Source organism: Falco punctatus (assembly GCF_963210335.1).
Source record: "Falco punctatus genome assembly, chromosome: 1".
Lineage (NCBI taxonomy): Eukaryota > Metazoa > Chordata > Aves > Falconiformes > Falconidae > Falco > Falco punctatus.
The window spans coordinates 26526524-26540082 of record NC_137580.1 but is presented as its reverse complement, the minus strand read 5'-3'; the positions used below and the strand labels follow the sequence as shown (position 1 = coordinate 26540082).

General features: G+C 34.7%; 1 protein-coding gene across 1 annotated transcript in view; it reads right to left on the bottom strand.

Moving 5' to 3' along the window:
- Window positions 1-13559, bottom strand: part of PDS5A (PDS5 cohesin associated factor A) — an 85900-nt gene that overhangs the window by 30602 nt on the left and 41739 nt on the right. Inside the window, exons 8-13 of the mRNA XM_080408143.1 lie at window positions 12187-12327; window positions 11016-11131; window positions 10138-10232; window positions 9085-9230; window positions 2854-3005; window positions 407-520 (exon numbers count right to left, since the gene is read on the bottom strand). Of these exons, the coding sequence (XP_080264269.1) occupies window positions 407-520; window positions 2854-3005; window positions 9085-9230; window positions 10138-10232; window positions 11016-11131; window positions 12187-12327 (764 nt within the window). The remainder of the gene's footprint in view (window positions 1-406; window positions 521-2853; window positions 3006-9084; window positions 9231-10137; window positions 10233-11015; window positions 11132-12186; window positions 12328-13559) is intronic.

The following is a 13559-nucleotide window of genomic DNA, read 5'->3' as shown; positions in this document are numbered from 1 at the left end:
ACTTGGAACAATTTCACATATGCAGGACAGCCAGAACATGTCTTATCTTGAAAATAACATTTTCAAAATAGAACAGGCCACTATCAACCAGAATTTAGTTGTAGGTGTCTTTGTCGTGGACCTTAATATAGAGCAAACCTATAAGTCATTCCTAGCACATTTTTAACTCTGCGTTGTTATCACTGGATAAAAACGAACGGATAAACCCACTCTTCTCAAATATCAAGGAACGTCTTTGTCTAATGGATGTGTAGAGTTTGCATATACAAAGGGAAACGTTTTGAAACACTACTTGCAAATGATGCCAAGCATCAATTACTTGTATTTTTATTGAAATCCTGATAGTACAAGTTAGACAATATAGATGTTGGAAGCCAAGTATTTGCTGAATGCAAACTATACTCACTTGACAGCATTTGGATCCAAGCTAGCATACAAATAGTACAAACACTTCATTCGCTCTTCTGTTTCCAAATTGTGTGGAACAAGATACTGAGCAAAGATTTTCTCTACCAGTAATCTGCAGGAAAAGAATAGATAAAAGCTGTACGGTTCCAAAAGTGGTGATACTTTTCAGACAAGCTGAAAGAACAAGAAATAAAGTCACTGGAACTAGATTTTTCAGCAGAGAAGAAAAAAGTAGTGGTCTTTGATAGAAAGATTAGCAAGAACTGCTTCTTGAGAGCTTTTCCATGTCCTTTCATTTTCACCTCTAAGGGAGTAAAATTGCTTTATTTGTCACCATCCAAATGATCTTTTTTCTTTAGGCTCTGAGAATCTCCCTTTGTTTACTCTCATAGATAACAGAAAGGGATACAGAGAGTAAGAAGCCCAAATAAAGAAGAAAGGATACAAGAATATACCTCGAGGAAGAGAAAAAGTAAAATCTGAAGTATCCTCAAAGGAAAGGTCAAGATAAAACTGCACTACTTCAGAAAAAAGCAAAACATTTGAAACTACTCAGTCATCTAATACAGAAGCTAAAAGTCAGCACTAAAAAGATGCAGACAAAGGAACACCAAAGCATACAACAAAAGCAGCAAAAGGAAAACTAAGTGAGAGCAAACCAAACCAGCAAAAATATTGTCCAATTATCTTTTTTAAAAAACAGCAATACATTAAGTTTTATGTAAAATACAAAACCAGAACTAAAAAGATGACTGTACAGTTCATCTATTTATAGCTCCCGCCAAATGAAAGAACATTCAGACATTAATTTAATCCATAGCAATGAGAGCTGTGCACAATGTTCAGCTATACAATTTACTATTTATGGACAAATATTTTGTGTGTTTCAATTCACAGATTTTGTCACTATGATTCCTAGTAAGTACTCTGTGAGTGCCTTGTACAAAGACCATAGAAGGCAGCACAGGTAAAACACACCTTATTTATGCTCAAAGAAAATTCCAAGAGACATGATGTCAAGGCAGAGACATAAAAGGATGATCATGAATATGGATACAACTACCTCAAGGCATCCTGTTAGTACTGAAGAAAAGTTCACTTTCTCCCTTTAAACATGTATTTTATTTCTGGTGACTCCAAAAACTATATTGCTTGGGGAACAGGATCTTCAGATCTCAGGTGACTCCATCTCTGTTTAACATACTAGGAGACTGGAGGCATCACATCTGTCTTACTAATTGACGAACATTGCTCTAGCCCATGTCTCTACTACAGATACAGGTTCTAGAAAAGCTGTCAATACAAATGGCGAGACTGTATCATGCCTTCCCTGGTCCACAGCAGTTACAAATAGGGAATACCTCTGGGACACGTATTTCTCCTGTGAGAAAAGTCACTGGCTAGCTTAACAGTGGGTAACAGGGCAGTGTTTAAGGTTTGGTTATTTTATTTCATTCCCTATGCATTTGTTGTAAAAAAAAAAGCAGCCCAGAGTATGCAGGTGACCAGCAGTTCTTATGACTAGAAGCTCTCAGCCTTGAGTAGACATGCACATCAATAGTCAAGTAACATCAAAAACATCAAGTGACTGAGTGAGATGTGTTGAGAAAGTTTGTTCTATTCCACTTCATGCCTGAATACTGTGTGATACCGCACTACTACCTATTTGATAGAACTAATGTTATCCCATGCACACAATAGAAAATACTCCAAGGCTCAGTCAACTATTCACTGTTCCTTTTTATCCTCCTCCCTCACCATGGAATGAAAACAGACCAGAGCTGGCTAATTGTGAACTATGCTTGTGTGTTTAAAGGATTGAATAGACTCTGTCTTAAAAGATCAAGGAGACTTGAGGAAAACAAAGAATTAATAGTGAGAGTTGAAAACTATCTTCCAGAAGCTTGGCCAAAATACTTTTCTCTAAGCCACATGCTATTTCAAAAATTACAGGGGTTGAGTGACAAAACAGGAAAGACAGACAACAGTGGAAGCACCCCTGATATCTCTCCAACTTTTGTTCTACCTAAACGGTCCATTTCTACACAGCATACCAAAAAGAGATGTCTGTGCATATACTGTGGTGCAGTACATGCACGTTGCTCATATACAATGGATTTTAACATGCCAGTCTCTGGAAAGTAGTAAAGGCAAACAAGAAATGGGTAAATGCAAAATTTGACAATTTCTTTCTATGCAGTACTCAGTTACTGACAATCTACTATCACCACAGATTAGTTCCATCAAACAGAATAAATATGTGAACACATAACGTAACCATCTTGAATATCTTATTACATGTCTTAATGATTATTAATTAAATATATCATACTTAAACCCACAAATACAGTATGTCATATAACAGCTTTCTCAAGATAAGCATGTATTTTCAGATTATCTCTTATCGCTATACAACTAAAATTAGGAAGGCTTAGGTTGACTCACTTGTCATCAATGCTATTTTGATAATATATGTGCAAAAGTTTATCCTTTATCCAGCTCACTTTCTCTGCAGCATCTTTTCCAGCCTCGGCATGAAGACAATACTTCTTGTATAGCTGGGCAAGACCCATCATAGCTTCTTTTCTTACTCGCCACTTGAGGAGGAAGAAAGGAAAAGGAGGTGGGGAAGTGGTTTTGGTAAATAAATATCAAATATACACAAAATACAGTAAAGAAGTAGAAAAACAAGTGAAAGAAATAGCCACATTCCAACCGCCTATATTTAGACACTTTGAAAGCTGAGAAATGCTGTTCAGATCCTTTAAATGGAATTTGTAAGGGTTTTTTCCCCTGTACTATGCAGATTAAGTATTGTTTGTGTCTCTGTGCTGAGCTAAGAAAATATGGGAGCTAGTCAGTATAAGAAGAAAAGTCAAGTACAGCTTAACACTTACGCCTGAATAAGCGCCTTCTTGAGCCAGGATTTGGAAGACTTACCTACTTGGAGACAGACACCAACTAGCAGTGGCAGCCTTCTTTCTCCCCACAGCATTACACTATCTTATAGCAACCTTGTCTAGCAATGGGAGAGCTGGAGCTTAGGCCTAGCTAAACCTGCTAGGGCTTGAACCTGGGCCACTTTCCAGGACAGTGGAAGAGGCCCTTTATGCTAAATCCTCGAAGTAATTGCTGTAAGACTCCAGGGATTCAGAAAAAAGCCAGACTACAACATCCACAGATGGGGGAGTTCTCGGTTTCTAATCCTTGCTTTCTGTGGTCACTACTGTATCCCCTCATGTAAACTGGACGTGCCATTTAAACACTTTAAGACAAGATCCATAAACTCTCCTACACTGACTTGTGGGAGGAATCATACCAGAACAGGCCAAGGAATAATTTAGAGAGAACAGTGTCTCCCTCTGAATGATTTACACAGACAGCCTCAGAAGAAACTTGTATTCCCTCACCATTTAAAAGAAATGCATGAAATTCAAACTGAAATAATTTCTTCAAGAACACACTATATGCCAATTTTGGCCTTGAATTCCAAGCACTAAAACCGCTCAAATAATTTCACCCTATAGAGCATAAATGTAGATACTATTATTCACAAGGCACATAACTTCTTCAATCTTGTTAAACTAAGGACTTATTTTAATAACACTGAGATATTGCACATTTAATCTCTTAATTTTATTGAGTGACTTCCTTTTCTTGAAACTGAAGAAAAATCTAAAAGATAGTATGGCTTACGTCAGCACAACAGCCTCAGACACCACTAGCTGTTTGAGTAATTTATATCAAGAAGATTAAAAAAAAGATATTATATTTTGTTACATATTCTTAAATATTAAAACCCACAAGTAACAGGTCAAGATAGTAATGACTTTGACAGTATATAATGTTTTCACAAAAGAAAAAATGTTCATATAAACAGATGTTATTGTTTAACGTCTCTACAGGAATTTGTTGACACAATTTAAAGAAAAGAGGTCTGAAAAAGAAACATTTTTAGAAAATGTATTAGTATTTTTCTGTGTTCAGATATACACCTCCAATGCAAGTGATAGCTTCATCAGATCTCCTACATGAGACAGGAAGGATGGCAAAACTATTGTCAGAAGACAACAGAGAATGATTGCCACAAATGATTGTAGAAAATTTAAGCCTAAAATGGAAGCAGAGTACTTAACAATGGGTTACAATGAAAGGAGGTTTGGACTGCCAATAGATTTCCGATCACTGAAACTGCTGTAGAGTATAGAGGTCAGAGCATGCAGAAAGGCAGTTTCAGGCAGAAGATGGGGGGCACTGGACAGAATCCCTTACAGAAGGCTTTGATACTCTATGAAGGCAAGTCACTGAACAGGCGATACAGGTAGGAAAAAAACCCAAACCCCAAGATTTTAAAAAAAAAAAAAAAAGAGAGAGTAAGGTGCTACTGAGAATTAAACCTCAAAGAGCATACAGTCAGGTAAAAGATGAAGGCAAATGAAAATAAAGGGGAATGTAATGATCAGTTTCAAAGGGAGCAGATCAATAAGCACAGCTAACAGAGGTACTATCCTGATTTAATTAACAAAAGAATTTAGATGGTCTTGGCTTCCTTGGTTAGCTAGCTTTATAATTAAACTTCTTCAGTGAAGATTACTGGGCTGAGTTTAAAAAAAAAAAACAACTGTTAGTGAAAGTTCAAGACAATCCCTTACCTGTTGGAATAGCTAACCTATTCCATAGAGCTAAGAATATGAACATCTTAAAATTTTTCTCCTTCACATGGAAAAAGCCACAATGGTTTTTACTACACACAGAGGAGGTGTTAAAACTAACAGCTGCAGAAAAATGCATAAAGAGAAACAGAACATGGGACTCTGTTCCTATGGCTCCTCATTCTATAGTTTTTGACTTCAAAGTCTGTTCTCACGAAGGGACTAAGTCTCTAGACCACAAAAGCTGCTGGGAGAAATAGGAGCAGAAGTCAGCTGTCAAAGCTCTCCTCTAACTTTTCAGATTCTTAAGGTTACTCCAATATAAAGGAAAAGTACCTGAACCATTTTTAGACGCTTTAAATAAATAAATAAATAAATCTTTTAGATTTTTTTTAAATGTCTCCTGAAACTAATTATTCTGAGAAGTGAAGACACTGGAAAGACTCTAGAGACAGTGCTCCAATGAAAAATTCCTCACCACAACTCTTACCAAAGACTGGATTCCAGTTTTTGGGGAGCGTTTTTTCCCAGACTTACTTTTTCAACTGGACCAGTAAAAATGGATTTGAAAACAACAGGTGGTGGTGAGGTTTGTTTGGGGTTGGTTTTTTTTTGTTTTTTAATAGCTGTAATCATTGTACAAATGCCTATACAGTTAGAGTTAGCTAAGGATGTTTTTTTAAACAAGTAGTACTGTCTTTTAACCAAGAAATTTTATCCTAGAAAAGTCATCAGGCCATCTTTACTAATACTGTATGAATTAGAATATGGTCAGGAGAAAAAACGTATCACATAAATGGCGTAACAGCATTATTTAAATTTTCACATTGTTAAAGAAACAAGACAGAACTGAAAAGACAGATCAGTGTGTTTAAACAATCCGCATTTTACTTCATCCTGTTCCTGTTGGACAAGTATCCTTTTTGTAATAATATGTATATTCATTTGATAGATGATGACAGACTTGAAAAGAATTAGATGTAGTCAAATGGATGAACGATCATTTTAGAGTTTGCAGTAGATTTATCCAACAGAAACCTGGCTACAAGGGGTAAATACAGTCAGCAGAAGATAATTATTCTTTTGCTTTAAAGAACTCTATTAAAATAGGTATAATGCACTATGTCTGGAACTGAAAAATCCTACACAGAAAACATAAAAGGCAATTACATGAATTACATGGGCACATGAATGCAACTCTCCCAAATGGGAGAAAAAACGTTAAAAAAAAACCAAACAAAAAACCACCAAACCAAACTGCAAGTTTACATGTCCTTGATATTCAGTTTATAACATTAATTCTATTTACAAAGACACGCTATATTGTTAAGGTCTACTTCAAATGCTAAGTTGTTGTTGTCATCATTTCTAGTCAAACCTCTATCTCCACTTCTCCTGACGATGTATTTTCATTAAAGCTCTCTCCAGAGATTTTTATAAGAACAATATCATCTAGAGGTGAAGTTATTCTTCACTGATGAGTGCCTGAAAAGGCACCTAACCTTGAAATGCAATCATCAAACCTAAGACTGGTGTGAAATCACTGAGTCAAACACATTAGGAACATTAAGAAACACCACACTGGGTTTAAGGCTGTATGAACTGAAAATCCCTAGCTCCCTAGAAATAAGTATTACAACTGTACAACTGACTGCCTCTTACTGACAGCAACATGCTAAAGGAGAACAGGCACCATGCAGAAGACAGTAACAATCATCCCATTCTGATCAGGTGGAAGTCCCAGTGCAAACTGGTGGTTGCACTAGAAGTTTTTAGATCTCATCAATGACTTTTTGGATATGTTTGTTGAATGGCTGAAAAAGAAGGAAGGTGGTCTTAATCATTCCTGAGAAATGTGCAAGGTCAAGCTGCAGGTACAACTAATTGAAGAGCTTCTTTATAATAGTGAACATACTGAAAATCAGTATTTCTTTCTGTGCAAAGATGACACCCTTTTCTCAAAATCCACGACAGTAACATTCTTATTTTAAAAGGGGAACATAAAAAAGAAAAAAAAATATTTTAAAATAATTAAAGTAACTAGCTAGATGACATAGTTTATAGAGAGGATGCCCCCTATTCAAAAAGGAACAACAACAAAATCAACACGGCTACACAGCACAGTGAAGTCTGCTATGAAAACATCACCCTCCAAAGAGCATGGAGCCACATCCGATAGAGCATAAACAGGAAAGAGTATAAGCTCTGGCAAGTTGAAGGTAAAACCTTGCTGAAGCACGGCAAAAGTTTCAGAACCGAATTATTAAAAGCATACTAATTAAACATCTTCAGCAAAGCCTCCAGAAGCAGGAAGCCCTCCCAACACTTTTGTATGGCCGAATGATAAGATTTATTCCAGGAGAGAGGTCTGGTTTCTTAAAATGTCATTAGAAGACATTTTAAAACAAAATAAATTAAATGAGCAGAAAAAAATCATCAAGACCAGGTGGTATCCCATCCATGACTTCTACAGGAATTTAGAAATGGTACACCAAATACTAACTATTCTGTGACTGCAATCTGTCAATTAACAGACTGAACACAGCAAATGTGAAAGAAACCAAAGGATCCCAAGAGGAACAGAGTGCCACTCACCAGAACATCTGATTTTCAATGGGCAAACAGGTTGAAACAAAACAGTAACAACAACAAAGAGCAGACACTGCTGAAAAATGAAGTTATGGGAATGAGTCATTACACTTTACATAATGGGAAGTCTTGTCTAAAAAAAAATAAGTTTTAGCAGATCTGTAAGTATATCAATAAAATGCATTAGGATCCAAAAAGTTTCCAACAGTCTCATACCAGAGGACCTTAAAATAAAAATCCTGTTGTGAATTAATTATTAACTAAGAGAGAGGGGACAATGGGTGCAAATAAATGACTTTTTCACAATGAAGGGAACAAAGGGAACTTACTGATGGAGGCAGAAGAAAACAATATGAAAAAATATTAGAAAATTAACTGAACAGTGTGTATAAAATTTACTGAGGTAGTCAGATCTAACATTACAATGAAGAACTACAGAAAAATGTCATGCTACTGAGTTGTTACAATATGAAATGAAAGAAATTCAGACTAAGGCCGGGTTTTTCCACCTGCATTAACTCTGCATGTATAGCAGTAGGCAGCACAGCATATACAATTATTCAGGAAAGATACTGAAGTCAACACAGATGTTTTCTGAAAATGTCAGCTCAGTGCTCAGAAATAGTGTAAAAGAGAGAATGTTAAAGAATAATAAAAAAATTATCATAAAGTATGTACACAACATGGTGCACACCTTGAACACCATGGCTGAGTCTGGCCACCTTGGTTCTAATAGGATACAGAATAACCAGACAAGAATGATTATAAGCATGCAATAATCAATTTATGTGGAAGTTAATCAGGTGATTCTTTAGCTCAGAAACCAAAGGAGTGACAAGACACAGGATACATACTTACTAATTGTAAGTGGGTCAAAGAATATTTATTATAAAGCAAGAACTATGAGATATCCAGTGAAATTTTCAGCGAAGTTTAAAACAAACAAGTGAAGTTACTTTTTCCACATATGCATTAAACTTGAATTTACTGATGCAGATGCCATGGATGCTTATAAAGTACAAATAAGTTCAAGAAAGAACTTGATAAATTAAGGAAATAAAGTTCCATTGAAAGCTATGATGAACACAATCAAGCAGATTTAAGAAACCCTTAAATCACACATTAATGGAAGCCAAACCTGACCACTATAAAAATTATACCATTAGGCTATAGAGACCTTTGGCCTAAATTCTTATGTTCTTACAATATGAATGTGTTCCTCACAAGTCAATGACCTTATTTGCTTGACGTTGCTTGATTGGTGCCTCTATAATATGGAAGCTACATTAAGATGTTCTGGTAAGAAAATTACTTTTTCCTCACAGCATTCTAGTTAAATAGTCAACTCTAAGATTCTGTGGCTTTGTTTTTTTCATTTTACTTTTACCAAATTATCTTAGAAGCAGCTATTCCTGAAAATAAAATTAAAACTTACCCGTTTGTCTAGCGTTCTTTCCCTCACAAAGCCAAGCAGCTGGTCATTGACTAAAGAAAGGTCTCTCTTGCCCGCAGTAATAATTGTAACAATAACATCATGTCGAATGGCTTCTTCTGGGTCATGGGATCTAACCTTCAAATACTCTGTTACAATCAGAAATGGGAAAAGCTTGGGGTTTTTATGTAGATATGATGTATTACAATTTATTAAAGTTAAAACAACTGAATGTCAATCACATATCACAGCCATATAATCTATAACATATATATCTACATATAACTGCCTACAGGAAACATCTGTTCCAGCATTTTCTATGTTAAATATAAAACAATTATATAACTGTAAATATTAGAAGAATATAAAAGTGAATAGCTTTTACAATAATCTCATTTGTAACAAGTAATCAAGTGAAATAAAGCTGATTATAAGGGGCGGGTTTGTTTATAAGCTGAAAATAAGGGGTGGGTGGGACAGTGAGAAGAAATAAGAAGAGCAGAGTCTCTCATTCCCAAAGAACTAAGAAGTTAAATAATAAATGAAAAATACTGACAATTGCTGTAGGTTAGCTTGCATGCATCAAAAAAGAACAGTATTTTCAGTTAAGCCTGAAATTGTACTCATAGTTTATTTTAATGCTGAAGTGAAGGAAGAAACTTCATCATTTAGATCAGCACAATAGCATTTTCTAAACTCAATGGAAGAGAGTATTGCAGAACACGCTGTTTTTAAAAATAAATCAAGATGTTGCACCAATATTTGCTTTTACTTGCCAAAAGTTTCATTAGAATCTGAAATCATTTTAAAGCTCATTCTGCGATGGGTAGCTTCTTAAAGACTCACTCTGACAAAGCCCACACAATGCCATACACTCCTCTCTAATAACTAGTCCTTGTCTTCAGCAGAAAGCTATTACCCAGTAGTTAGCTCTTCCACCCAGCATTGTGCACTGGACTTGATACATTTTAGAACTACACTGCTATGTACAGAAATAATTACATTCTTCCCTGCTCATTTCTTAAATTATTCTAAACCCCTGTATGAGCATCTCACCAGTGAGGTCTTTTGCTAAGTCTGGATGGTTCATTAAACAATGACTGGCGAATTTCACACTCTCTAATCTCACAGGGACATGGATATCATTGAACCTAGAGGGACAGAAGATGATGAATGTTATTTTTTAATTAGCCTTGCAAATCAAGATTATTCTCTATGTAGTAACATGTGTTGATAGTATGTTCCATTAAATATTAGAATACTTTTATATGGAAAATAATACAATAGAAACGCTTTGAATTTATCTCCATAATGTACCTTACACAAATTTTTATGTTATTTCCTGTGAAATTAAGTTAGGACTAAAATTAAAGGATAAATACGCTATATATGGGTGGAAAAGTTGACCAAGTGGATTTTGTCCATTGACTTTTGAACATAATTCTCCATACTCTGTCAACCATGTGCATGCATATGTGTATATATAAAAAAAAATATAAAAACATAAATCACCATATAACATGTGCCATCTTAAAACATTCATTTATTAAAAAAGTCCTATTCCTGTATTTGCTCAAAAGGAAATATCTCTTCACTCAAAGAGGTAAATGCCAAATAAAACAGATATAGTTGCAGATATAGCTGAATAATATGAAATTTCAGACAACGCTAGCATCTCTCTTGTGTAATTTCTGCTATGTAGTGTGTTGTCTATCTAACCTATATTCCCATAGCTGACACAAATATAGCAGCAGTCCTTCAGGCTTCTTCATTCTAAAAACTAACCGTATGCAATTCCCCACTTCGAAGATTTAACAAAAGAACTTGTTCAAATACAGCTACATCCTCTAAAAACACAACGAAAAATGTAATACTATGAGTAAATTCAGAACAAAAAGAATAGACATTTGGAATTCTATCCCCATTTCTCTTACCGCCCAAGAAAGCACTGCCAAAGAGGACGATTCTGTGTGGCCAGATCAGAATCTTTGGAGCCAAAGAGTTTAGCCAGAAGTCGAACAACAGCCAAACGTTCTTCTCCATCATTGCTCTAAAAATCAAAACATGAGAAAGGAACTGTAAATCATTATCTGTAACATCTTAATAATAATTTCTGGCTTCCTTTTCCTTCTGCTTTTATAAGTTATAATAAAAAGTGAGTTTGAAATAATTTCTGATATCCTCAGTCTCCCTAATTAGAGTAGTAGATGAATATGAGTAAAAATATAAAAATACCTATTAACTTAACATATTACAGCTATTGAAGAGATGGCTGTGCTTTGAAAACGTCTTCTCTTCCAGGAATAAAAACCTCACGCACAGTAGTTTGAATAACATACATCCTTAACAAATTAAAAAATGAATGATCTTATTTCTTTTTTAAAACATACTCATCAGACTATTTCATGTGTGTGGAAAAGACACCAATTAAGGTGTTATAAATACATGTGCACTAATAAAAGATATAAGAAATTTCACCAAGTACCTACATCTTGGTTATTTTTGTTAGTTGCCACCACACCCTACATATACATGCACAGGCATAAAATTATTTATTTTGTCTACTTCCAATCTTATGGAAGACAAAGGGCTTTTTAATTAATAAGAACCCAAAACCCCAAATCAGAATAAGTTAGCTATTTCCAAGGAGTCAAAAGAAGTCAGCTGACTTGTTAGCTGATTATGATAAATCTGAGAAAATATTAAAAAAATATCCCTCTATTATTAAAACATTATTTCAGAAAATTCTGCAAATCAATACTAAAGCTGACTCACTTGCATTTCTTGAGAAGTCAACACAGCCTAATTACTTTATACATTTCAAGTGAAATCCAAAGACTAAGTACATATAACTTTTGCATTAGATCATATGAATTTATCATTATAATTACTATATATCGTGTGCAAATATGTTTGCAAGCACAGAAAGCACACAATTGTATACAACTTTCCAGTGTCCTTCAATACTACACTTCTCTTTAAAATAAAGTGTTAAATATGAAAATTTTATCCCTCCAGTAGAACACTTATTTAAAATTCTACACCTCTACACTCTTAATAGCCACACAAATTTTATTACTTGTCCAAAGCTACATTGTAACCTACCTTCAGCTTGAATTCAAGCTGTGGCATGACAGACAGCAGTAAATGAGGATCTATGGCAAAAAGCTCTTGTATCAAGTCAAATACGTGTTCTGATAAGTCACTTACTGAAGACTTTCCCAGTACCAGAACCTGGTTAAAAAACTAGAATACAAACACTATAATTTAGCAGATTTTCCTTCATTAATGCAAACACTATTTTTAAAAAGTGTTTTAATTTAGCATCATTAATATTCTAATTCTAGTGGAAGGTACTCAATGAACATTTTTTCACTACATCAAAGCATTTCACCCTTAGTTTTGTCTCAAACAAATTACAAACAAACATTCTTCATAGTTCAGTTCTATTGCTTCCATCAGGATTGCTTAATTCATAGTGATTTCACAATTTAAAATATCAATAACCATCTCACCAGAAAAATTAATAAAACGATTGTTAATTTAAAATGTATATTCATCCAGTAGAAATCGAGGGGAGAAATTTAGTATCTCATTTTAAATTTTCTTATAATTTAAAAACAATCCAAACTGAAGGCCATCAAATGTTGAAAAGGAAGCTTCTCTACTTTTAATTAATTTTAAAGAATGTCAGATGACTTGTCTTGTGGTATTTGACAATAATGTATCAAGGCTGCTAGCAAACTAACATAAACCAAAACACAGTAGCCCAAAATAGGAATGATTTCTTTTGGATTTGTTAAATTTTAATAAGCTTGATATACTTCCTATTAGATACTGTGGGTTAATATTGGTATTATTTGAGCAGTGCAAATGCTACAAAGCTATTACACACTTGAATAAGAAAGTAGGAAGAATACTACTACACCAACTCAAAGGTCACTCTATGGACTATCCTGTTTCCAGCTATAACTAGTTGCAAAAACTTTGAATAACAGAGGAATTGGAAAGCAGCACCTGTTAGTGAGATTCTTGAGCTTTTATTCACTGATTAATCTTTTATGAATTTGCCTAATTCCCTTTTTAAACTACTCTGACTTTCAAGAATTCTATTGGCTTCAGCACCAACGAAAGGCAACAGAATGGACCAGACTACAGCCTCCACAAGACTGTAGTAGCTATTTTAATAGGTAGAACATACAACACTGACATTCAACAAAGGGAATTCTAGTAGAAGGAAGCCTTACAAAAAACTCATTCCTTTTAGTCTTTATGACTAGAACAAGTTTAGGATGAAAAAAATCTAGTAAAAAGCTGGGTTTTTGAAATGCTTCATCCTAAAGCTTGGTATGAAATGAGGCTGTCTCATTGCTGGACATACGAAACACTAACAATTCCTTTTGTTGCAACAGGATTTTTTTGGCAGTCACCTATTTTAACAGCCTAGATTTCGGCTTAGCTTTAGAGTGAGATGGGTA